General features: G+C 57.6%; 1 protein-coding gene across 1 annotated transcript; it reads right to left on the reverse strand.

Annotated features, from left to right (window-relative positions):
- Positions 1 to 4543: 4543 nt before the first annotated feature.
- On the reverse strand, positions 4544 to 15659 carry EIF4A3 (eukaryotic translation initiation factor 4A3). Its single transcript, XM_045984032.1, has 12 exons — positions 15451 to 15659; positions 13065 to 13137; positions 12461 to 12527; positions 11785 to 11847; positions 11045 to 11177; positions 10745 to 10825; positions 9288 to 9429; positions 8738 to 8876; positions 7658 to 7773; positions 5147 to 5254; positions 4931 to 5058; positions 4544 to 4778 (listed from the first exon to the last, which is right to left on the reverse strand). Exons 1-12 carry the CDS (start codon positions 15617 to 15619, stop codon positions 4762 to 4764), a joined length of 1236 nt encoding a protein of 411 aa, XP_045839988.1. The 5' UTR covers positions 15620 to 15659; the 3' UTR covers positions 4544 to 4761.
- Between the last annotated feature and the right edge of the window lie 7116 nt (positions 15660 to 22775).

A 22775-nucleotide genomic window follows, 5' to 3' on the forward strand; every position in this document is an offset into this window, starting at 1 on the left:
GGGCCTGGAGAACATCCCACTGGGTGTGGAGTCCGAGGCAGGGTGGGTGGGAGATGGGCTCCCACGCCTCATCCCAGGCAACCACCAGTCTGCAGTGTTTTCCGGAAGTTTACGGAAAGGGGAGCATCCCGCACGTTGTCCCGCTGAGATCACTCAGCCTGAGTCCTCCGAGACTCGCCCACGCCCCCGCTCACCTCCGAGTGGCTGTGCCACCAGCCTTGGGGCTGGCTGTGATCTGGGGCCGGTTTGAATAAAGCTGCACTGAGCGGTCCCGGGTCCTCACTTCTCTTGAGCACAGGCCAGGGCGGCACAGTCAGGTCGTACGGGGGCGGGTGTACGTTCTAGAAGCCACCAAACTGCCCTCCAGCGTGCTGGCATCAGTCCGCGTTCCCGCCAGCAGCCAGGGTCCCCGCTGCCCCTGCATCCTCGCCCACCCAGGGCCAGTCTGCTGGCCTTCGGCCATCCCAGCGAGAGTGGGGCTTGCGGTTCCACACACGTGTCCCTGCACACGAGCCATGCCGAGCATCTTTTCGCAGACTTTGGTCTATCTGTCACCCATGAATTTCTCCGGGGAAGCGCTTCAAATCTTTGGCCTTTTTTTAACATGGAGGAGTGGCCTTGTTATTGACATATTACACGTCTTTCCTTGACATTGTAGTTTTTCCACTGTCTTGTTATTATGTTATATTCATATACAATATCATAGATACTGTAGTTTTTCCATAGCTACTGTAACAAATGACTACAAGCTCAGCGGCTGAAAACAGCAGAAATCACCTCGTGGCGGTGCTGGTGGCAGGGAGGGCGGCCCAGGTCTCCCTCCGGGCTGCTTCCTACCCTCAGGCTCTGGGCCAGAATCCGGTTCCTCGCCACTGCAGGCTGCCAGCAGACTTCGGCCGCACGGGTCTGGAGGTCTGGGCTCTGGCTTCCGCCCACTGTGAGCCACACGTCCTTCGCCACGTCTAGAGGCTGCGGCTCACCTTGGCAGAGGTGCTTCCAAGCCCAGCGACGGCGGGTGGGGCGCGTCAGACCCCTCTGGCCGACCAAAGTCGAGAATATGATTGGGTTTCCAGAATGGTTGGTCTGGGTCCACTTGGGTAATCCAGCATGATCTCGTCTCAAAATCTTTAATCACATCTGTCTGTGACGTCCCTCTTGCCATCCAATGTGACACGGTCCCAGGCTCCAGGGAGGAGGACATGGGCATCTGGGAGGGACCACGGCCCCTCCCGAGCAACAGCCCCGCATGCGGGCTCCGGCTGAAGGCCTCCGGTTTGCGCTTTGGAATTCTGTCTCCCAGGCCGTGGTGCACCTTCTTGCTTTCCCAGCGGTGCCCAATGAAGAGTAGAAGGTTTTAATTTTGAAGAGTCTGATTTATAATTATTTTTTCCGTCCTATTAAAGAAATCTTTGCCAAACTCAAGGTCCCTAAAAACGTTTCTCCCGCTCTCTTCCAGTTTAGTAATTTTAGGCCTTGTATCTCAAGCTACTTTTTTCTACATGGTGTGAAGTACCAACTGAGGATTCTTTTTCTCTGTGTGTGGTTACCCCAGTGTTCTGGTCCCTTCGGTTAAAAGCACCATCTTCCCCCACGGCACTGTAAATCTGTGTCTCTTGCTAGACTCTGTATCGTGGTCGAGGGCCCCGTGGCGTCCTGGTCCCGCTGTCACTCTGCAGTATGCTTTGCTGTAAGGCAGTCAAAGTCATCCAGGTCTGTTCGAGCTCGCAAAATCGTTCTCGCTATCCTAGATCCTTTGTATTTCCACAGAAATTTTAGAATCAGGCGCCTGGGTGGCTCAGCGGGTTAAAGCCTCTGCCTTCGACTCAGGTTATGATCCGAGTCCTGGGATCGAGCCCCGCATCCGGCTCTCTGCTCCGCGGGGAGCCTGCCTCTCTGCCTACTTGTGATCTCTGTCAAATAAATAAATAAAATCTTTTTAAAAATAAAAAATAAAAAAAAATAATTTTAGAATCAGCTTCTCAATTTTTGCCCAAGTCTCAGTTTTGTGATGGGGGTGAGCGGACTCTGCAGGACGGCCTGGGGAGAACCTGACAAGGCCGACACCTCCGCAGGACGGCCCCTCTCTCGCTCACAGACACGTCCCACCACGATGTGCTGTGGCTTTCGGTGCACAGAGCTCACGTATCTCCCGTCTGACGGAGCCCCCGGACTTCATTCTCGGAGTGTGCCCTGCGGACATGCAGGAGTGCCAGTGAGCCCTGAGTACTGACCTTGTATATGGCCGCGTTTCCAAAACTTGGTTACTGGCTCTTCGCTGCAGGTTCCTCAGGATCTTCTGCGTGAAGGATCGCGTCACCCGTGCATAAGGACCTTTTCCTTGCCAACCGGATGCCTTTTATCCCCTTGGCTGCCTTACCGCGCCAGCCCGCGCGACGGTCTGATGCCGAACGTGCGAGATGAGGACATCGTCCCTCTCTCCCACACGGTTACTGAGAGCAGCTCCTCATTGTGGGCTCATCCATCTCTCCGTGCAGTTCGATCGGCTTCTGCCAGTTCTGCTCTGAGGTGCGGGGACACTGAGGACTGTCACATTGTTTCTGATGACTTACCTTTTCACTTGCGCCCCTGGTAACACTCAGGCAGCAAAGCCTCGGTCCATGCCGGACTCGCCGCTCCAGGCTCCGTCGGTCAGCGGGCCACCGAGGACGGTGTTCCCGTCGCGTCGCTTATTTGCGCCTGACTTCTTATAACGGTGTGCAGCCGTGTCGTTTTACAGCCCAGCCTAACAATCCGTGAACAGCGGACTTCACCTTGCTCACGCCGGTGTAAGCATCATTCGGGGGAGGATGTGGCAGACCCCACCTCGCCCTGGTTCTTCAACCGAGCCACGCTCGCACGCAACTCGCCACCTTTCAAACGCGTTACCCAGCGATACGACATTCAGAGTAGCACGACCATTACAACGGTCCAACTCAACATTTTCATCCCTGCCCTCCTGGCCCCCGAAACACTGCCCCAGAGCACGTACTCCCCAGCCGCCCTCCCCACCTCCGGAAAAACACCACCCGCTTGCTAGCTGTCCAAGTCACCTGCCTGGGACATTTCACAGAAGCAGCATCACAGCACGTGGCCTCCTGCGCCTGGCGGGCTCCGTGAGCGGGCGTTCCAGCGGCCCCGAGCTGCGACAGGCGCCAGCAGGCACGCTCCCCCGCAGGCACTTACCACACCTCCCAGGGGATGGATATTTGGGTTATTTCCGCTTTCCAGCTATTAACCGCTAAAAATAGCTACTGAATCCTTGAATATTCAACACGGAATGCTGAATGGTCTGAACATCTGTCTAGCGGGGCCCACCAGCCCTCTTGCGTCCCTCAACGCTCAGTTGCCAAGGGACTCAGCTAAACTGTCTGGGCTGACGCCAGCCGCCTTCCCAACAACCCCACCCGCTCATACCGATGCAAGTACCAGCGCGCGCCCACAAAGCCCCCGGTGCCAACCACTCACTCCCCTTCCCAGTGCCGCAGCGCACTGTGGGGAACGCACTTGTGCAGTCTACATTCCAGACTACTGCCCGAGGCAAAATTACTCCTCAATTTTAATTGCTCCCACTGCTCAGAGCCAGGCTGCTTTCCAGAAAGTCTGTACCTATCGACACCACCAACATAAAGAGTTCCCACGCCCCTGCAACACTTAGGGTGGTTATGAAACTTCTGATAGCCACGGGTCACATCCCAGTCACCTGCGAGGGAGAACGGCTTTCGTGCTTTTTCTAACTGCTCTTTCCTGGACAGCATTTGAGTTCAGCTCCCCAAGCGTCTTAACTTGCGGTTGGGTTGGCTTCCTGCCATTTCTCCTCCACCCTAACCTGCGGTGCTTCTGAAGCCAGAACAACTCAAGGCCGGTGACCAGCTCAAGGCCAGTGACCAGTCCTTCCAGGGATTCACCCAGGGCTCCCATCTTGTCTCTCGGCACCTGGTGCACAAACCCAAGGCCAAGCTGGGGACAAGTATTCGCGGCCTCTGCTCTTCCACCTCCAAATTCCCTCCCTCCCGTCCATAGGAAACGGGGTCCAGCACCGGGGCCGGCTGCCGTGTCCTGGCTGGAGACAGCGTGGGTGCACGTGGCCAGGGCTGTGGCGTCACAGTCTCTGCTGCTGGTGCGGAGGCGCCCGCGTGCACTGCCTCTGGGCCCCTGTGCCGCCGCTCCGGGACGGGAGTTCACACGGGACGTCCCCTTCACAAACCGGACCAGCGCAAACGCCTTCAGTCAGAATCGCCGGTGAACAGTGCGCAGCACTAGCATCCTGACCGGCGCGGGCCGGCCGCGGAGGCAGGCGGGTCTACCACTTCCGTTTACCGTTCAAGAGACCAGAGAACGGGGTGAAGGGTGACCGGGTGCCCGGCTTACACTGCACGTTACCAAAAAAGCCGAGGGTACCTTAAGAAACATACATTACAAGGGCGCCTGGCTGGCTCAGTCAGTGGAGCCGGTGGCCCTTGATCTCAGGGTCGTGAGTTCGAGCCCCACGCTGGGGGGTAGAAATTACTTAAATAAATGTTTAAAAAAAGAAAAGAAACATAAATTAGAGTTTATAGTAAAAGTTGCAAACATTTAATGAAAAAAAACCTCAGAGCAATCCATTATTTACACGTAGGTAAGAAAAGAACACCAAACGCTCGTCCTGGGGCTGTCAGAGAGTTCGCACAAACCCCATCGCCTGGAACCGGCCCCCGAGCGCTTCCCCACTGGAGCACGGGGTGGGCGGGCGGGTGGCCACGGGCTCGTCGGCACGGGGCCTCCTCAGATCAGGTCAGCCACTGAGAGAGAGAAAGGCGTGCGTTAAGGAAGAACATGAACAAGAAAACACACAGCTCTACCTGGAGGCTCACGAAAGACTTCCCCAAAACAGCCAGAACGAGAACAGGAAAAGGGCCCCAGGGCCGCCACAGCGGGGCCGGCGGCCGCTCACCATTCATGGGCATCTCGTCGATCTGGGTGGAGTAGTACTGCTCGATGTCCCTCAGGATGCGGATGTCGTCGTTCTTCACGAAGTTGATGGCCACCCCCTTGCGGCCGTAGCGGCCCGACCGCCCGATTCTTCAAGAGCAGAACAAACCGTTTCAGAGGACAGAGCAGGAAAGGCACCAGTAACCCCGGCCGGCAGACCCCGAGAAGCCCGCCGTACCTGTGGATGTACAGCTCTCTGTTGTTGGGCAGGTCGTAGTTAATGATGAGGGACACCTGTGGGACGTCCAGCCCCCGGGCCCACACGTCCGTGGAGATGAGCACCCGGCTGTGAAGAGAAGGAATTTGAGGCGGTCACCTCAGTCACGCAAGTTTCAGGCTGGCGGGGCACCGGGTGGCTCCGTCGGTGCATCGTCCAACCCTTGATTTCGGCTCAGCTCGCGATTTCAGGGTCCTGGGATGGGGGCGCCGCACTGGCTCCACGCTCAGCGCACAGTCTGCTTGTGCTCATCTCTCTGCCCCCCGCCCCGATAAAAAAGATCTTAAAAAGAAAGGTTCTGGACTGGCTCTAAGTTGAAACCACGCTGGGTCACCGTCACCCAGCCCCCTGCACGTGTGAGGGGTCGCGGAAGGCAGCGACCCGTGCAGAGGGCACTCTGCATCCCCAGCTGCGCTGGCCTCCTGCGCGCTCAAACTGACAGAGACCAGGACCTCTCCCTGCACTGCGCTCAACCTGTGGAAAGCTGGTCCCGTCAATCACTGGAAACGCGTCCTACTTCTGCCCGGCAAGGAGCAGGGGACAGCAGCGTCACTGACTTCGGTGCAGCCGCCCCAGTGTGTTCCAGCTTGAATGGCGACTCGCGCCACCCTGCCCTTCAGCCAGGACAGGATCGGACACACCCCCGGCCTGCACCGTCCAACATGGAGGCCGCCCGCGCGCTGCCCGCCGAGCACCCCCACGTGCCCTGCCTGGAATGGGGGCGTGGACGTGTCACACACACAGCGTTTTGAAGACTCAGACCAAAAAGAAATCAGAAAAGTCTTAGTGTTTTCAATGCTAATTACATGTTGAAAACGCCGAAATGACATGCCACATGAGGTTAAATAAAATGTATAAAAACCAACTTCACCTCTTCACCTGGTTCTTTCTACCTGTGTTACTGTGGCTGCCAGGAAATCCCAGGTTAAACTATGGCTCCAATCGTAGCTTATGGGACGTGACTGTGGGGACGCACTCAGAGCGCGAGGGCACAGAGTTCAAGACGGAACAGGAAGGCATCCCAGCCATATCACCCGCGTGCGCAGCCCCAAGGGAGGAGAGAACAGGATCCCGGGCACGCGGGGAGGGGAGGCCAGGCTCGGCAGGTCACACGGCCACCAGACACGAGCAAAGACGAGAGCCACACCGAAACCCATCAGGGGAAGAAACAGGGAGACGCAAACGCACGAGTGGGGCAGCAGGACTCCCCAACGGCAACAACCGTAACCCCAGACTCTCTCAGCAAACCCCTCCCTCGAGACGTCGGAAGGGGGCGTTCCACAGTGAAGCAAACACTTCCCGACAAACTAAAACCCGCACCCTGTCCCCGGAAGCCCCAAAGTAAACGCACAAAGACACTCTTCAGGGAGAAGGCGACCCAACCGAGACAGGTCAGAGACAAAGGAAAAGAAAAGCGAACGGTGACCGCGAGTCTCAATGTAAACACATGCCACCACACCAAGATGTCGTGCGGTTCCACGGAAGGGCAGGGCCACTGAAGTCCTGCTTCCAGCCTCTACGGGCAGCGACGACGGCCCCGGTGCCCACCACGACAGGTGCCGACGTGCTAAGGAGGCTGCTCGACTCACGAAGGTACAAACACTTTCCAAAACCAGAACTGGGGAGAAGGAATCTCAGTGAGAGGAAACCCGAGAGAAAGAAACAAAGGAGAAGAAACATGAGAAGTAAAGCGCACCCACGACGCGGTCAGTTTAAACCACACACACCAGCGGCTCCATAAAGACGGGATCACCATCAGACTACAGGAAAACCACCCGCGACACACTGCGAGCCGCATGCACCAGGGACACCGCAGCCTGTGGCCGCAACAGGAGACAGAGAGTGTGTGGGAGCCTGGAGGGGACAGCCACCCAGAGGGGACAGCCGCCGAAAGCAGCCACTATGGTGGCATCATGGCAGGACCGAGGACACAGGTGCTTCGGTGACGAAAGCCACTCCTACAGAAACAGAGGGAGCGCGCAGGTGCGGAGCCGGCCCTAGGACACCCGCGGGAGCACAGCAAGCCTCCCAGAACGGCGTCCGCCACACTCCTAACGCCGACGGGACGGTTCGGGAAACAAAGGCCAGGACGCAGAGCACCTGCACCTCCAGGCCCGCACAGGACGCGATGCGTGGCCACCCCACAGCGCTCTGCCCACGCACACGTGCACCAGCATCTGACGGGCGAGCGAGCACTGGGCCAAGGAGCACATCCCAGTACGAGTCAACAAAGCACGTTCTCTGACCACAGGGGGATTTAAAGACCCACCACGGAAGGATGAACAGAAAATATCCTTATCCAGCAACGAAGAAACACACTTCCAGTAAGGCGACCTGCCTACCCAGTGAAGGCGCCCTCACGGGGGCCCCCACCACAGCCGGGAGCACGAGGGGAAGCAGGCACAGCCCGCGGACAGAGAGCCCAGGGAACACCACCGGCGGGACCGGGTGCGGAGAGAGGAGCTGGCCCACCTGGCGCCAGACCGGAACTCCTTCATGATGGACTCGCGCTCCTTCTGCGGCATGTCCCCGTGCATGGACGACACCGTGAAGTTGGCTTCCCTCATCTTCTCCGTCAGCCAGTCGACCTGCACGTCAAACCAACAGACGCGCTGTAACTCGGGAACCAAACCAGACAGTATGTTCTGGATTTACCACAACAGCCTACGGCACAACTGATGTGCGCACAGCCCAAGCGCTCTTAAACCCAGACCAGTCGAGGGGCGCCTGGGTGGCTCAGTGGTTTAAGCCTCTGCCTTTGGCTCGGGTCATGATCTCAGGGTCCTGGGATCGAGCCCCGCATCGGGCTCTCTGCTCAGCAGGAAGCCTGCTTCTCTCCCTCTCTGCCTGCTTGTGATCTCTGTATGTCAAATAAATAAATAAAATCTTTAAAAAAAAAAAACAACTCAGACCAGTCGGGGCGCCTGGGGGGCCCCGTCATTAAGTCTCTGCCTTCAGCATGGGCCCTGATCCCGAGATTGGGATCAAGACCCGAGTCAGGTTCCCTGCTCGGCGGGAGGCCTGCTTCTCCCTCTCCCATCCTCCAGCTCGTGCTCTCTCTCTCACAGTCTGTCAAGTGAATAAATAAAATCTTAAAAAGAACTCAGACCAATCTTCACTGGATATGTAAGAATTATACTTTCCCTAGCACGTATCAAGGCAAAACCGCTCTTGTTTGTTCCATATAAATTTCTCAAGAAGGAAAAAGAAGACTGTATCTCACTGTTCTTGTTTGAAATTCAAATTCGCGTCTTTTTTGGACAGTGGCCCAACTCCTTTCCCTGTTTCCAGGGAGCCGCTGGGGGCTCTCCACTGAGCCTGCACACAAGCATCACTTGGGGGCCTACAAGACGCAGGCCCAGGTCCCACCTAAAACCAGTGATTCCCGAGCCTTCTCCAGTGGGACCAGCATGGACACGTCTGCACAGTCCACTGGACACGCCCGACTGTTCGCTTCTAAACCGTTTCAGAGAAGGGCTGACCGGCGTTCCTCAGAGAACCAACCTTCCGTTCGGGCCAGAAGGACACTGAACAGCTCGGGTGACTGCCTACCTTCCGTTTGGTGTTACAGAAGATGACGGCCTGAGTGATGGTCAGCGTGTCGTACAGGTCGCACAGCGTGTCAAATTTCCACTCTTCCCTCTCCACCGCCACAAAGAACTGCTTGATGCCTTCTAGAGTCAACTCATCACTAGAAGACAAAGACAAGTCCTGGGAACACATTCTCCTGCCAAGATCTGCAGGCGGACACAAGCCGAGCACTGTTCCCGGCACCTGCCTGCCCCACGGCGGCGCCCGCCCCTCCCGGCCGCAGCCCTCCCCGCGGTCGGCACTTCCACCGCACGGGCCACACGCCGGCCGGTCTCGGCCCTCAACCGCCGCTAACCCTCGTATGGTGTACTGTACTGCCACGACGCCGATGGACAAACGCCATCAGCTAGTTGATGCATTTGGAAATTACTGGGCCAGAGGGGAACGCACATACAAGAGCTGGCTTTTCAAAACAGAAAATAAAATGAAATGAAGAATTCTTCCCATTTTAAGCCCCAGATACAAACTAGGTGCTGTGCTCTCGCACCACCCGGAAGCAGGGGGTTCCTACCGCTTCACCAAGATGCGGATGGGGTCGGTCATGAACTTGTTGGTCATCTCCAGGATCTCGTGAGGCAGCGTGGCGCTGATGAGCACCACCTGGGTGGCCGGGGGCAAGTACCTGTACACGTCGTAAATCTGCTCTTTGAAACCTGCAACCAACGGTGAGGCAGGGTGGGTTCTGAAGGCTGCACGCTCCGACCCAGAGGTGGCGACCGTGGGGTCCGAGGCTATACGAGGAATCTCCCCCACAGAGCCGGGAAATCCACGCACCCTGCTCCCCGCGCCTCCCTGGTGGGCTCTGGGGGTCTCAGCCCCACAGTTAAGAGCAACAGAGACCCAGCCCTGGGCTGCCCGCCACTCAATCCCAGCCGCAGCCACCCTGTGCCACCACCCGCCCCGCCCAGGCAGCAGAGGCTCAGCAGGCAAGCGTCTGATGACGCTCAGCCTCCCTGGGCCCGGACAGACCGCAAGGCTGTGACCACATGAACGACAGAGCCCAAGATCCTCCTTCCCAACCAATTCCCCGAGAAGGCGGCTGCCACTGGTCTGGAGGCCTCACCCTGAGAAGTGCTGCCCACGGGACCGGAGCACAAGGAGCCACCGGCAGCTTCGCCAAACACTAAGGAAGTTCCGAGTGCCCCAGAGTCACTGTGCGTCCCACTCGGCTCAAGAGCAGCCCCTGAGGACAGCATCAGCTCCCAGGGACCTGGCCACCAGGAGAACCCCGAGAACCCCTCCTGCACTGCTGGACACTGCCTGCTCCACCCGCGTGACCCCGACGTCTGGGCAACACGCCATAAAGCCCGCGGCACAAGGTGGAGACGGAGGCGGAGGGTGTGCGCAGGCGGCGCGGCGAGAGGACACTGTAGCAAGGCCCTGGCTCAAGGTGACATTTCCATGACCTGCTTCTACACCGTGCACCAAGGCCACAGCCGTCCTCACTGAGGACCAGCACGTATCTGTCGTCAGATGTGTTTTGGTAGAAACACGGGAAAAGCCAAAAAGTACACAAGTCTAGAAATTCATCTTACTAACTGCTAAGAAGAAAATCAGCCTAGACAACCCATAAGACAACTAGTTAAATAAATGACAGAACACCCCGTTGCCACAAAACCAGCTTCCCTGGCACACCGCCATGCCCCGCAATCCGCGGCAGGCACGTCTACACGCCCCATCTCAAGCACACGCCTCCCCGTCTGTGCCGACCCCCAGATGCACGGGGCAACGCCATTCCAGGCTGGGCAGAGGTGCCGTGGTCCTGGCTGCCACCGGCCTCACGCCCACCCCTAGGCCCCCCACCTGTCCCCAGTAAAAGCAAGGTGCAGGGTCACTTCCGTGGCCGCCCCGGGGGCAGGAGGCTTTCCGCAGACACCAGGAACGCCCGCATTCGCTCCACGTTTCACCTCTGCCGTGAGAGCGCGTTCACACCTCAAGGTCAGAAGACCCGGCTTCTGTGACTCATACCTTTATTCAGCATCTCATCTGCCTCGTCCAACACCAACATCTTGATGGCACGCGTCCTCAAACTCCTGCGCCGGATCATGTCTGCACGGCCAGTTGGGAATCGTTAGAGCCCGGGCTTTGGGGAAGCAGTCAGCCTTTCCACCGGGCTCCGGAGCGTTTCGGGGACCTTCCGTCCACTTCTTTCACGTCACCCACACACACACTCCAGCACGCAGCCCAGCAAACGGAGAACAATGCTGGGTCGACGGAACGTGTCTTCCCAACACTCCCGCCCCACGACTTTTAGACAAAGGCACTTACCAAAGACACGCCCCGGTGTGCCGGCCACAACGTGCTGCCCGTAGTCCAGCTTCCTGATGTCCTCCCCCACGTTGGTGCCCCCGATGCAGGCGTGGCACTGCACGTTCATGTAATCCCCCAGAGCGAGCAGCCCCTGAATGGAAACCAGGGTCGCGTCTGGGGCCCGCCCTCACGTCCATGCTGAAGCCAGAGACCTCGGCATTTCCCCGAAGTGAAAGGAACCTCTACTCCAATGTAAGATGACCCCCAAGTATCACTGATTCCATGATTTATACCATAAAACAACAAAAAGACCCACCCTCCTCTTCTACGCTTTTCTGTGCCAAGATGAAGTTCATTTTATTGGCTTACTACAGAAACAATACATTTTAATTACAAAAAAACCAGACATACATAAAATTTGTAATCCCAGCCCCCCAGAGACAATATTAACATCTTAATATACACTGTCTTTATGCTGTTAAGTACACAATAACAATTATTTTATTAAAACCGATTTTCTACTGAGAAAGATTACACTTCTGAGATTGCAAAAAGCTCGTGGAATCACACCAGCTACACTGAAAGTGACTTAGTATAAACCAGCAACTCCTGCCGATGATTTATGACAAAATGTCAGGAATCAGGAAACAAAATTTGAGGGAGCCGAAAAACAGGATTAGATTAAATCAACCCACCGGCCTTTTCCAACTGAATGAGAAAGCAAGTACAAAGAGCCCTCCCCACCCCCAGTGGCTCACCTTCTGGATCTGCACAGCTAACTCTCTTGTTGGGGCCAAGATCAAGGCCTGGGTTTCTCGAACCTGGTGAAATAACGTGTCAGGAAACAGACAATCCTTGGTATCCTCAAGGCAGACTGTGCTAATTCAGATGAAATTTATTCTGAACACTGCCGTGTAGTAGCCACACATCTCACTTCTTTCCTTTTCTTTTTAGATTTATTTATTTGACAAACAGAGATCTCAAGCAGGGGGAGAGGCAGGCACAGAGAGAGAGAAGAGGAAGCAGTCTCCCTGCTGAGCAGAGAGCCCAATGTGGGGCTTGATCCCAGGACCCCGGGATCATGACCTGAGCCGAAGGCAGAGGCTTTAACCCACTGAGCCACCCAGGCGCCCCACACACATCTCATCTCTAATGGAGGTAAACGAACCCAGACAGAAGTTCGAGTGTAATCCAGTAGGATTCTGGTTTTCAGACAAGAATGTCCACTAAAATCTCTCCCCATTTAAACAAGGAATTTATGACAGAGTGTTGGTTAGCTCTCATAATGGCGTAGTTAAAAGTCTCTTAAAAAATCTGAGTCAGGATGACTGAACAAACATTTTCAAAAACTGTCCTTTCAGAACGCCGTGGTTACAGGAGAAAGGAAGTATTTCTTAGGCTCGAAGGAAGGTTCGCTGGAAGAGTGTAAGTTACCTGGATATCCAAGCACTGGAGGACAGAAATGCTGAAGGTGGCGGTTTTGCCCGTGCCAGACTGCGATCTGTTAACAGAAACCCAGACACAGGGGTGAAGATGGACGGGCTACCCGGTCCCACTCACAGCCCCCTCCCACAGCAGCACTCCGAGGGGCAAGGGTGGACTCTGCGGTGTCACGGGCAGTGAGATCAGCAGGTGCACTGGGGGACTCAGCGCCACATCAATAACCCTGACAGGCATCACAGACGGCAGAAAAAGAGATTCCTTTTTCTACCAATGTAATTCTTCTCTACAATTTGGGACTAAAACCATCCTCCAAAAATAATTTTCCTTACAAACAAGTCTTTAAAATTAAGGCAAATCAGGAATAAACCCCTTGAGAAAGTATTATAAACCGTGCCACATGCCAACTGGTAAGTAAAACTGCCTAAAAATATGACAGCTTTCCAGAGTAAAAGACACAAAAACCAAAAAAACAAGACACCCTGTGGCTGAAGTCAAGGGACAAGTTGATGGCGAGTCTGTGGAGGAGAAAAGCGGTCCTCCCAAAGCACTTAGCTGACTGACAAGCGCCTAACCCCGATCGGTGCCAGGGACGTACTGAGCAATGACGTCTCTCCCTTTAATTATCTGCTTGATGGCTCGCTGCTGGATGGCTGACGGTTTCTCAAAACCTGTAAAAAGAAACAAAGTTGGAAAGTTAGTTCTAACCATGAGGACGCTGGAAGCTCCTTGGGGCACAGACGGTGTTTTGTTTTAAGCCCCACCTCACCCCTCCTAACCCAAAATCCAACACACCCAAGCACTCAAGAAACAGCTGCTGAATGAATTAGGCTGAAATGTATTTTTTTTTATTAATTTTTTTAAAGTTTTTTTATTTGTTTGTCAGAGAGATCGAGCGAGAGCGAGCACAGGCAGACAGAGAGGCAGGCAGAGACAGAGAGAGAGAAGCAGGCTCCCCGCCGAGCAGGGAGCCCGATGTGGGACTCGATCCCAGGACACTGGGATCGTGACCTGAGCCGAAAGCAGCCGCTTAACCAACTGAGCCACCCAGGCGTCCCTGAACTGTATTTTTATACCAACATGCATCTTATTCATACAGACCAAATCTATGAAACGCACATCGTTACACAGAGACCCCAGTTAGATTACCAAAAGCCCCCACGTATTAATGGTGGTGCTCCTGGGATGGGCGGAGAGCCCGCCATTTACTCCAGTCCTCCTGTACGGACGTTACAACAGCCTGCATCGCTCTGTACTGCTACGTTTACACTGCGAGAGTGGAAACCGAACCCAGCAGCACCGTCGCCACCCCTTCCTGTCCGGATCAGTGTGCGTGAGGTGCATGCCGTCTACACTGGCCCTGACTCCACGGCCCGGGGCTCTGCTGGGGCCGACTGATGCAGCCTCCTGAACTACGACACGACACCCTCCAACACAGCCACTACCAAGAATGAGGCCGCTCTGAGGGAGGAAATGCTATCTTCCAAGTAAACAAAACCTTACGTACAAAAGATGTATTTTAACTTACTTCTGGGTAGACCTGACAATGTAGGATGGATTTCCCGTCCAACATTAAAACCGTAACAGACGATTTAAAACCCTTGTGATGACCAAGCACACGGACGGGAAACGAAATACAGCATTCGGGGAAGGGGTGTCCTGGATGCCAAGAGGTGGGCAGGACGGTCAGCCTCACGACCAGGATCCACCGCAGTGGCCCTTCTCACCTCCCACGCCCTTGCCCCGTCTACACTGCGGTACTGTCAAGGACTATTGGGTAAAACGCGGCCTAGCCCCACGGGTTAGGCAAAGATGCTGATCGCTCCCATCCGCATCCCAACCCCACCTCTTCCCAGGCTCCCGACATCTCCAGCGAGTCGGCTCCCAGGCCCCTCAACTCACCTGCCTCCCTCAAGTGCTCCCCACCTATGCAAACGGCAGCACCCCCCACCAGCTGCTCACAACACCCAGGAATCCTTCCTCTGCTGCTCACTTTCAACCCATCTCCACCTCAACACCATCAACTCTCCTCAACGCATGCCCCTCACTCCTCCCCGCCTCACCTCCCACCTCCCTTCATGTCCACACACTCCCAGAAAACCTCCCAAAGTGCAAATCTGACCCTGTCATCCCCCTGCTTAAAACCCTCCATTGGCTAGGGCGCCTGGGGGGCTCAGTCGTTGGGAGTCTGCCTTCGGCTCGGGTCATGACCCTGAGGTCCTGGGATCAAGCCCCGCATCAGGCTCCCTGCTTGGTGGAAAGCCTGTTTCCCCCTCTCCCGCTCCCCCTGCTTGTGTTCCCCCTCTCACTGTCTGTCAATTAAATAAATAAAATCTTTTAAAAAAGTTATCTTAAAAAAAAAAACCTTCCAATGGCTTCCCAGTGCACTTAAAAATAAAACTCAAACTCTTCATCACCTCAGAGGGTGCTCTGCAGAACCTGGCCCTTGCCGGCCGTCCCAGGTCCTCCCTGGGCTGCCACCACGGAGGGCACCCGACTCCGAGCTGCAGGGTCCTGGCACCAGCTGCTCCCTAATCCAGACCTCAGCTCAAACGTCAGCCCTCCTGGGAGCCCCCTTATCGATCAGCCCCGCTCCTCCCCTACCCAGCCCCTTCGCAGCCATCACCACTGCCCCAAGCAAGCTCGGCCCCAAGCAAGCTCGGCTCCAAGCTGCGCTTCTCCCTGAAGCCACTCAAACTCCCTTAGGGCACGAGCCTGCCGGGGTCAGTGGAAAACCCTCAGGGCCCAGACAGCGCGGGTCGTGCCAGGTACAAGCCCGTTCCCGCGGCAGGAGTGACCCCCCGGCGCCCGAACTTCGCAGCCCTCGCGGGGCCCGGCGCCGAGCTGTGCACCCAGAACGACGCGCCGAACGACAGCGACGCGGGGAGGGTGCTGCGTGCCGGCGGGGGTCGCCCGTCCGCGGCCCCGGGGCTCTCTCCTGGCCGCGCCCCCACCCTCCCCGCCCGCGCCCCGCGGCCCCGGACCGTAGGCGTAGATGCCGCGCAGAAGGTCCTCCCGCAGGCCCATGGTGTCGAACGTGGGCGTCACGTCCACCTCCTCGCTGGTCTCGAATTCCACTTTGGTCATGTCTTCCTCTTTGAGCAGCCGCTTCCGCGCCGACCCGGAGGTCGCCATCGTGGCCGTGGCCGCCATGATCCTGAGTCGGCTGAGAGCGAAGCGCGCGCCGCAGCGGAAAGCGGAAGCAGGGCCGCGCGGCGCCGGCGCCAGGAACTGACGCCACCGCGCGCGTGCGTACGAGCGTGCGTCGGGGCCGCGAGCATCTCTGCGTGTGAAAGGGGAAACCGGGTTGGCTTCAGGGAGAGGGGCGGTGCTGCTGCCGCTCTCGCGCGATTTAAGCTCCCGCGGGATCGCGCCAGGGGCGGGGCCCCGCCCAGACCCTATAAATAAGGCGGAGGCGTCCGGGACCCGGAGTTGAGTGGGTTGCTCCGTCGTGGTGTGTTTGATGCTTAGTTCCTGTGCTGGCGGGCCCGGAGCCTCTCGCCGACAGCCGCCGCCGCGTGAGGCGCCCCGTCCGCACCTCATCCCGCCGAGGTTAGGGTTAGGGTTAGGGTAACGCAGCGCTGGCGCCGGTGCAAAACCTCACGCCAGCGTCCGCTCTTGGAAAGCCTCGTGCAGGCTCCGACCCGTTGGCCGGGCGCGCAGCCCGACTCTGTGAGCGGAGCGCCCCAGGCCGGGGGTGCGGGCCGGGGCCGCAGACACGCCTGCCCCGGAGGGGGGCCCCGGAGGGCTTGGCTTTGCCCCGGGCACGGGAGCCGCTCCCGCGTCTGGCCCAGACGTCCCGGAGTGCGCCTGGCGGCGGGCTGCCCCGCTGGCCCCGCGCCGGTCTGGGCTGGAGATGGAGCGTGGCGCTTTCACCCCGCTTCGTCCCCGATGGCTGGGCCCGCGCCGGGGCGTGTCTGCCCCGAGGCCTCTCGGGGTGTTGGCGCGCGCCCCGGCCGCGGAAGGTTAGTGTCGCGCAGGGGGCGGCCGTCTCCGCCGCGAAGCCGGGCCAGGCGGGGGGCAGCGTCGGCAGCGAGCGAGCGAGAGGACGGGGCGGCTGCTCCCGACGCTCCGGCCCGAAGGCGGGGTCTGTCCGAGCGGCCGCTGACCCGGGAAACGCGCCCGTGACGCTGGTGTTGGGGAGATAGTCCGCGTTCCTGAGGCCCACCTCCTCTCTTGGACCTGAACGTGTGCGCCGTGATACCGAGGGTTCCCCGGGCCTCTGCGGGGGCGTCCGGCCGCGTGGCCAAGCGCACGCGGGTTCCCAAGACGCGAGCGTCTCGTGCGTGACCTTCCGCGGCCGGGCGTTGCAATGACCGCATTTCGGGTACCAGAGCTACATGGCACTCGGGCTGTTTTCCTACAACGCCGCTCCCGGGCCGCGGTACCGGGGAGCCCCACGCGGCAGTGCTGCGCTAGGCCCTCGCGCGCACGAACCTTGCCCGGAGCCACACGTGGAGTCGCGGGGCCAACGAGGAGAGAAGATCCTGGCGTTCGCACTGAGTACCGCGGGGACGGCTGCCTGGGCGCTGGGGAGGGGTTTCCCATCTTAGTCACCATCCCCGCGGGCTCGTCTTTGGCCTCCCCCTTACGCGCCGGTTTCCTGTCCAGGTCCGTGCGCGGTGTTGGAGCACACATCCAAAAAGCCTCTTCCTTTTGTTTGGGGCCAGTGACTCTTCGACTCTTTAGGGCCAGAGCCCATGCAAGGACAAGAGCTTTGGGGATAGGGGCGTGGTCGTCCCTGCAGTGTCTCCTGAACAGGGCTCACCGGGAACAGCGGGGAGCAAGGCTGACTTGCGTTTGTCCCTGAGGTCACTGTAATCCTGTGGGATGACACCCTCTCCCAAAATACACTGCGCGAAGTGAGGTGCGGGACACAGCAGGGGCTGCACCCGAACCTAGCGGGCAGGTGCCCCTTGGTGACCAGGAGGCCTCTGGGAGGATGAAGAGGGTACATCCACCCTAGGGAGCTTGGGGCTGGACGTGGGTTCATTCGATGAGGACTGGTGGCCCCTGGTGATGGCAGCCGGGAGAGTCCCTCTAAGGAGAGGTGTCCCCCGGTTCCAGTCCTGCACCGGTTTCCACAAAACCTGTGCAACGCACACCACAGGATCCGTAGATCGGGAACGGGTTTTGCTTTATCACCAGTCGGAAGTGTAATCTAGTCAGCGGTGTATTGAGAACAGACTTTTGTTTCCTGCTTGTTAAAGTACGTGCACCCGTGGCTCTGTGGTGGTGGTGGGCGTAAGCATCCACCTGCAGTGCGGGAATTGACAGCCCGCTTGGGGGTCGTAACCAGACCGCTGCTCCAGCGTCCCCAGGAAGGTCTCCATTAACCTCCATAATGTCTCCGGAACCTCAATTCCAACTCCAGCTAGAAGGTGCAGACTAGAGATGGCCCCGCTCTGAGAACCCTAACCTAAAAGATGGATTTGAAGGGCTTGTCACCCCTGGGCTCCCCATCCCGGGGCTTTCAGTCCCCGCAGGGGACCCCCCCCCCCCGGAACCCCCCCCCCACTTCTGCTGGTGCCTGTGCCTCCTGCACTCCCTTCCCACTCCATGTATGTTTGGGGGAAGGCGCTTGCCCACTATTACTACCTGATTAGACTAATCTCAGGGAGGGCAGGGCCCTGACTGCTTTTCCTCCCATCGCCATCCAGCACATAGTAGGTGTGCCTGGATGTGTGGAGCAGGAGGGCAGGAGGAAGGCAGGATTGGTCCTGCCGTCTGGGAGATCCCCAAGCTCATCCCCGAGCAATGGGGAAGACGGAGCACAACTGTGGGCTACACCACGGGAGACCGCCTCCTTCTTTTTCTCCATATCTGGGTTGGAGTCGGGGTGGAGACAAAGTGGCTGGTCTTGTCCAGGGTGGGAGGTTTGGGTGCAGGGCTGCTGGGCTGGGCTCCCATGAATCATCACCACAGGAGCTGATGCCCTGAATCTGAGGCGCTGTCCCCAGAGATGGACTTCCTGCCAGAGGTCCCTGCCCATCACCACGTATTAGAGCGTAAACCCTGTTCCTTGGTAGGCATGGACCTCTGTAGCCCCACCTAGTCAGGGCAGCAGCTTGCTAAGCTCGGGGAACCCACTGGCTGGACCCGAGACTACACACTGCCGGCGTCCAGCATTTGGGTGGCAGAAGTACAGGACCATCTCTCAGGCGCAGGCACCGTTCCAGGTGCTGGAAGGGGCGGTGGACGGGGCAGATGGCGCTGCCTCGCACAGCTTGTGTTCCGTAGGAGGGCACAGGCCCTACAAAACTTGCAGACCAATAAGGTAATCGCAGGTTTTATAACTACATGGTGCAAAACGGAAAAAAAGCAAAGTGAAAGAGCGTTAGTGGGTTTGCTGATTTACAGGGTGACCGGAGGACGGTGCCCTGCAAGTTATTAAAGGAGGCGGCCAGGGTAGCACCCCAGGGAGGAGTCTTCCAGGAAGAAGGGACCATGAGTGTGACGACTCCCGGACAGGCGGGGGATTGGTGCAGTCGACACACAGCCGAGGTGGTTGTGGCATCGTGAACATGGGCAAGTGTGGGGGTGGGAGAAGTGGTGAGCCAGACCAGATCATAAAAGGCCTCACAGGCTGTGAGCGGAGTTTAAATGCATTTGGGTGGCCACAGGAGCTGCTTCAGGGTGGTCTTTCTTTGAGAAGAGAGGATCGTGCTCATATAAGGGGTTTAGAGAGTTGACCTGGCTGAGGCAAGAGGTCACGGGGCTGACCCGAGGGAGGATGTACAGGCAGACGGGCTGTTGAGGCGCGAGAGGACTAGTGGACTCCTGGGTGTCTGGTGCAAGCATGTGAGTGGCCGCAGGGTGAGACGGGGAGGCTACAGGACAGCAGTGTGGGGTAGCTCGGGGGCGAAGCTGACAGATGAGTCGGCCCAGGAGTTCGGGTGCACACAGTCACAGCAGCACGACTCGCGGCCGCCAGGAGGCGGGGGCAGCCCCGTGTCCGTGGAGGGATGAGTGGGTAAAGACAATGTGGTCTGTCCGCACAACGGGGGGAATCGTGCGGCCACTATGCTGAGCGAAAGAAGCCGGACACAGGTCACACATACGACCCTACGAGATGTCCAGAAGAGGCAGATCCACAGACAAGAAGTAGATGAGTGGTTCCAGGGAGCGGGGAGGAGCTGCTCAGTGGGCCTGTATAGGGCTTCTTTTTGGGCAAACTGTGCTGATTGGAGGTGACGTTTGGACAGCACTGTGAAGGGTTCGTGTTCAAACGGTTGATTTTAGGGGCGCCTGGCTGGCTTGGTAGGGCATGTGGCTCTTGAGCTCAAGGTTGTGAGTTCAGGCCCCACACGGGGCATGAAGCCTACTCAGAAACATAAATAAATAGGGGCGCCTGGGTGGCTTATTGGGTTAAAGCCTCTGCCTTTGGCTCAGGTCATGATCCCAGGGTCCTGGGATGGAGCCCCACATCGGGCTCCCTGCTCTGCGGGGAGCCTGCTTCCTCTTCTCTGCCTAGTTGTGGTTTCTCTCTGTCAAATAAAATGTTTTTTAAAAAAACATCAATAAATAGAAAAGAAAGTGACTGCTGTCTGTCTGAATTTTGCCCGATTTAGCCAGGTTAGATCCGAGACGCCTCGACGGGCAAGTGGGGTTGGCAGGCAGGTGTTTGCGTGTCTGGATGTGGAAAGTAACAGAGAATGACCGGTTTGACCTGCCCTGTGGGAATGGCTGCTTCCTGCCTCCTCAGCTCACTCTGCGTTGGCGCGGGCCAGAGACGGGGATGGGGTCCACTAACCAGTCTGTTCCCCAGAAGCCAGGCTCACAGCCACACCCAGCCCCGTCCCAGGGACACGCACTCCGTCTTCACCGTGGGATTGAGAACCTGCCTAGAAATTCTGGAATCCTCCCCCAGCATTCGTCGGAAGACAAAGGCATAGTCCCCATTTACGGTATGTCAGCCTCTACCCGAAACCTGCCCTTGCAGGACAGTGGGGCCCGTCGCCGCCGTCCTCCACCTGCACTCCAGGTCTCTGCACCTTCGTGCGCCCAGCCCCGCCTCTCCACCTGCTGACGGCATCCTGATGGCAAGGCAAACCCAAAGGCCCCCCACGCCAGCTCCCTACGTTTTATGGAGAAGACGTCACCTTCAGGTGCTCTGTGGCTGGCCCCAGGCAGCTCACGGGGTCTACTGGTCACTGCTATGGGATGTGGTCACAGGTGGTGCTGACCCCGTGCCGCCTGGAGCCCCCCACCCCACTCCTCCGAGTTCCCCCAGAAGACACTCTTTCAACCAAGCCAAGGTTACCAGAAACACCGCTTTCTTGATCTTGGATGTATGGAAACGTGGTCAGTCGGGGTCCCCTTGACGATGCCGTGGTGACAATGAAATGGTTTTTGCTCTCCTCCTGTGCTCACGGCCCTTCGAACTGGAGGCTTCCTCAACTCTGGCCTGCAGCTCTCGGTACTGCTGTTCCTTACAGCAGAGCCACCGGCCTCCTCTCTGACTTAGAATGATGGCATTTCTTTGAGTTTGTTAGAACTATCTAGAACTTTCCACGCACCAGGCACCGTGAGAAGTGCTTTCCCACCCTGATGATACAGGCGCCCCTATGAACCCCACCACCAAGGAAAGAAAGCCAAGGCTTAGGAGTTTGAATGTCCTACCTTAGAGGACAATAGGGTCGCGACTCTGGGCTGAGAGCCTGCCTCCGTGTCTGACCTCTGATCTGTCCTCTGGCCGCTCCCCGCCCATCCCCGCTCCGCCCCGGGCAGCCTCAGCCTCGTTCTTCTCACCAGGCAGGAGGTTTGAGTTCTGGTTGCTGTTCTGCCATCAACTGGCTGTGTGATCCTGGGAACCGACCCTTGTCTGTTGGGATGAAAATTCTTAAGGTCCTTCCTGCTCAGTCCGTGAAAGTCTTCCTTGACTAGTCTCTGCCTCGGTGGGAACCAGGCACCCGACCAACGTGTACCCATTCACCCAACCCATGTGTGTGGAGCATCGCTGCTCTGGGGGTGGGGACGCAGCAGAGAATGGGAGAAACAACTCTCATCGTCTGGAGGCTACGGGCTCATGGCGGGGAGGCAGGCAAGAAACCAGCAAGTGACTGGAACGTATCATATATTAAGAAGCAATGGGGGGGGGGGACGCCTGGGTGGCTCAGTGGTTTAAGCCTCTGCCTTTGGCTCAGGTCATGATCCCGGGATCCTGGGATTGAGTCCCACGTCAGACTCTCTGCTTGGCAGGGAGCCTGCTTCCTCCTCTCTCTGCCTGCCTCTCTCCCTATTTGTGATCTCTGTCAAATAAATAAATAAAATCTTTAAAAAAAAAAAAAAGCAATGGGGTGTGCCTGGGTGGCTCAGTGGGTTCAAGCCTCTGCCTTCGGCTCAGGTCATGATCCCAGGGTCCTGGGATCGAGCCCCACATCGGGCTCTCTGCTCAGCGGGGAGCCTGCTTCCTCCTCTCTCTCTGCCTGCCGCTCTGCCTACTTGTGATCTCTGTCTGTCCAATAAATAAATAAAATCTTAAAAAAAAAATGCAATGAGTCCGACAGACACAAACGAAGCAGGGTAAAGGGGAGGGTGACCCAGGGTGGGGAGTCCGTGATTTTAAGTAGAATGGCCTGGAATGGCCTCTCTGAGAAGATGGCTCTTGCGTGGAGTCCAGAAGGAGGCAAAGGAAAGAGGGTTTCAGGCAGAAGGAACCACAAGTGCAAAGGCCCTGGGGCTGGAGTGTGCCTGGAGCTTTCAGGCAGCCCTTGGGGGGGGGGCAGCTAAGTGGTATGGGGGCAGAAAGTAGGAGGTAAGCAGGGCCCTGCGGGTCACAGTGAGGATGGAGGGAATCACATACCCAGCTCATCCTTGGACGGTATCCCTCTGTCTGCAGCACCAAGAATTGGCTTTGGTGGGGCATGGCAGAGGTCAGGGGACAGCGGTGCCTGTGCTGAGCAGTGACCAGATTCTGGACCTGTCCTAACACAGAGCAGCCAAGACTTTCGCCTCCCCCCAAACAGTGGCTATTGAATGTTGACTTTGGGCGGGTCCATTGGAATAGCTTAGATACTGGCCACAAAGGGTCATGAGAACCAAATAAAAGCTCCAGCTGAATCCTGATCTTTCTGGATTTTTCCAAGGGGTTTACTCTAAGCCGTGCTGACTGCTCCCAGAGGAGAGAAGATTCCCTGCACCCCATGATTCTCCATCATCCTCTGGGTCACCGCCACCCGAGGTTTCCTAGGGTCTCACAAAAGCAAAACAGACTTCGGCACGTGTCCTCCATGCCGCGAGAATGGATTGGCTCCTGAGGGATACGCGGAGACCCAGTGTAAGGCGTGGGCTCTGTGGGCAGGGCCAG

The sequence above is a fragment of the Meles meles genome, chromosome 18 (genome assembly GCF_922984935.1).
Source record: "Meles meles chromosome 18, mMelMel3.1 paternal haplotype, whole genome shotgun sequence".
Lineage (NCBI taxonomy): Eukaryota > Metazoa > Chordata > Mammalia > Carnivora > Mustelidae > Meles > Meles meles.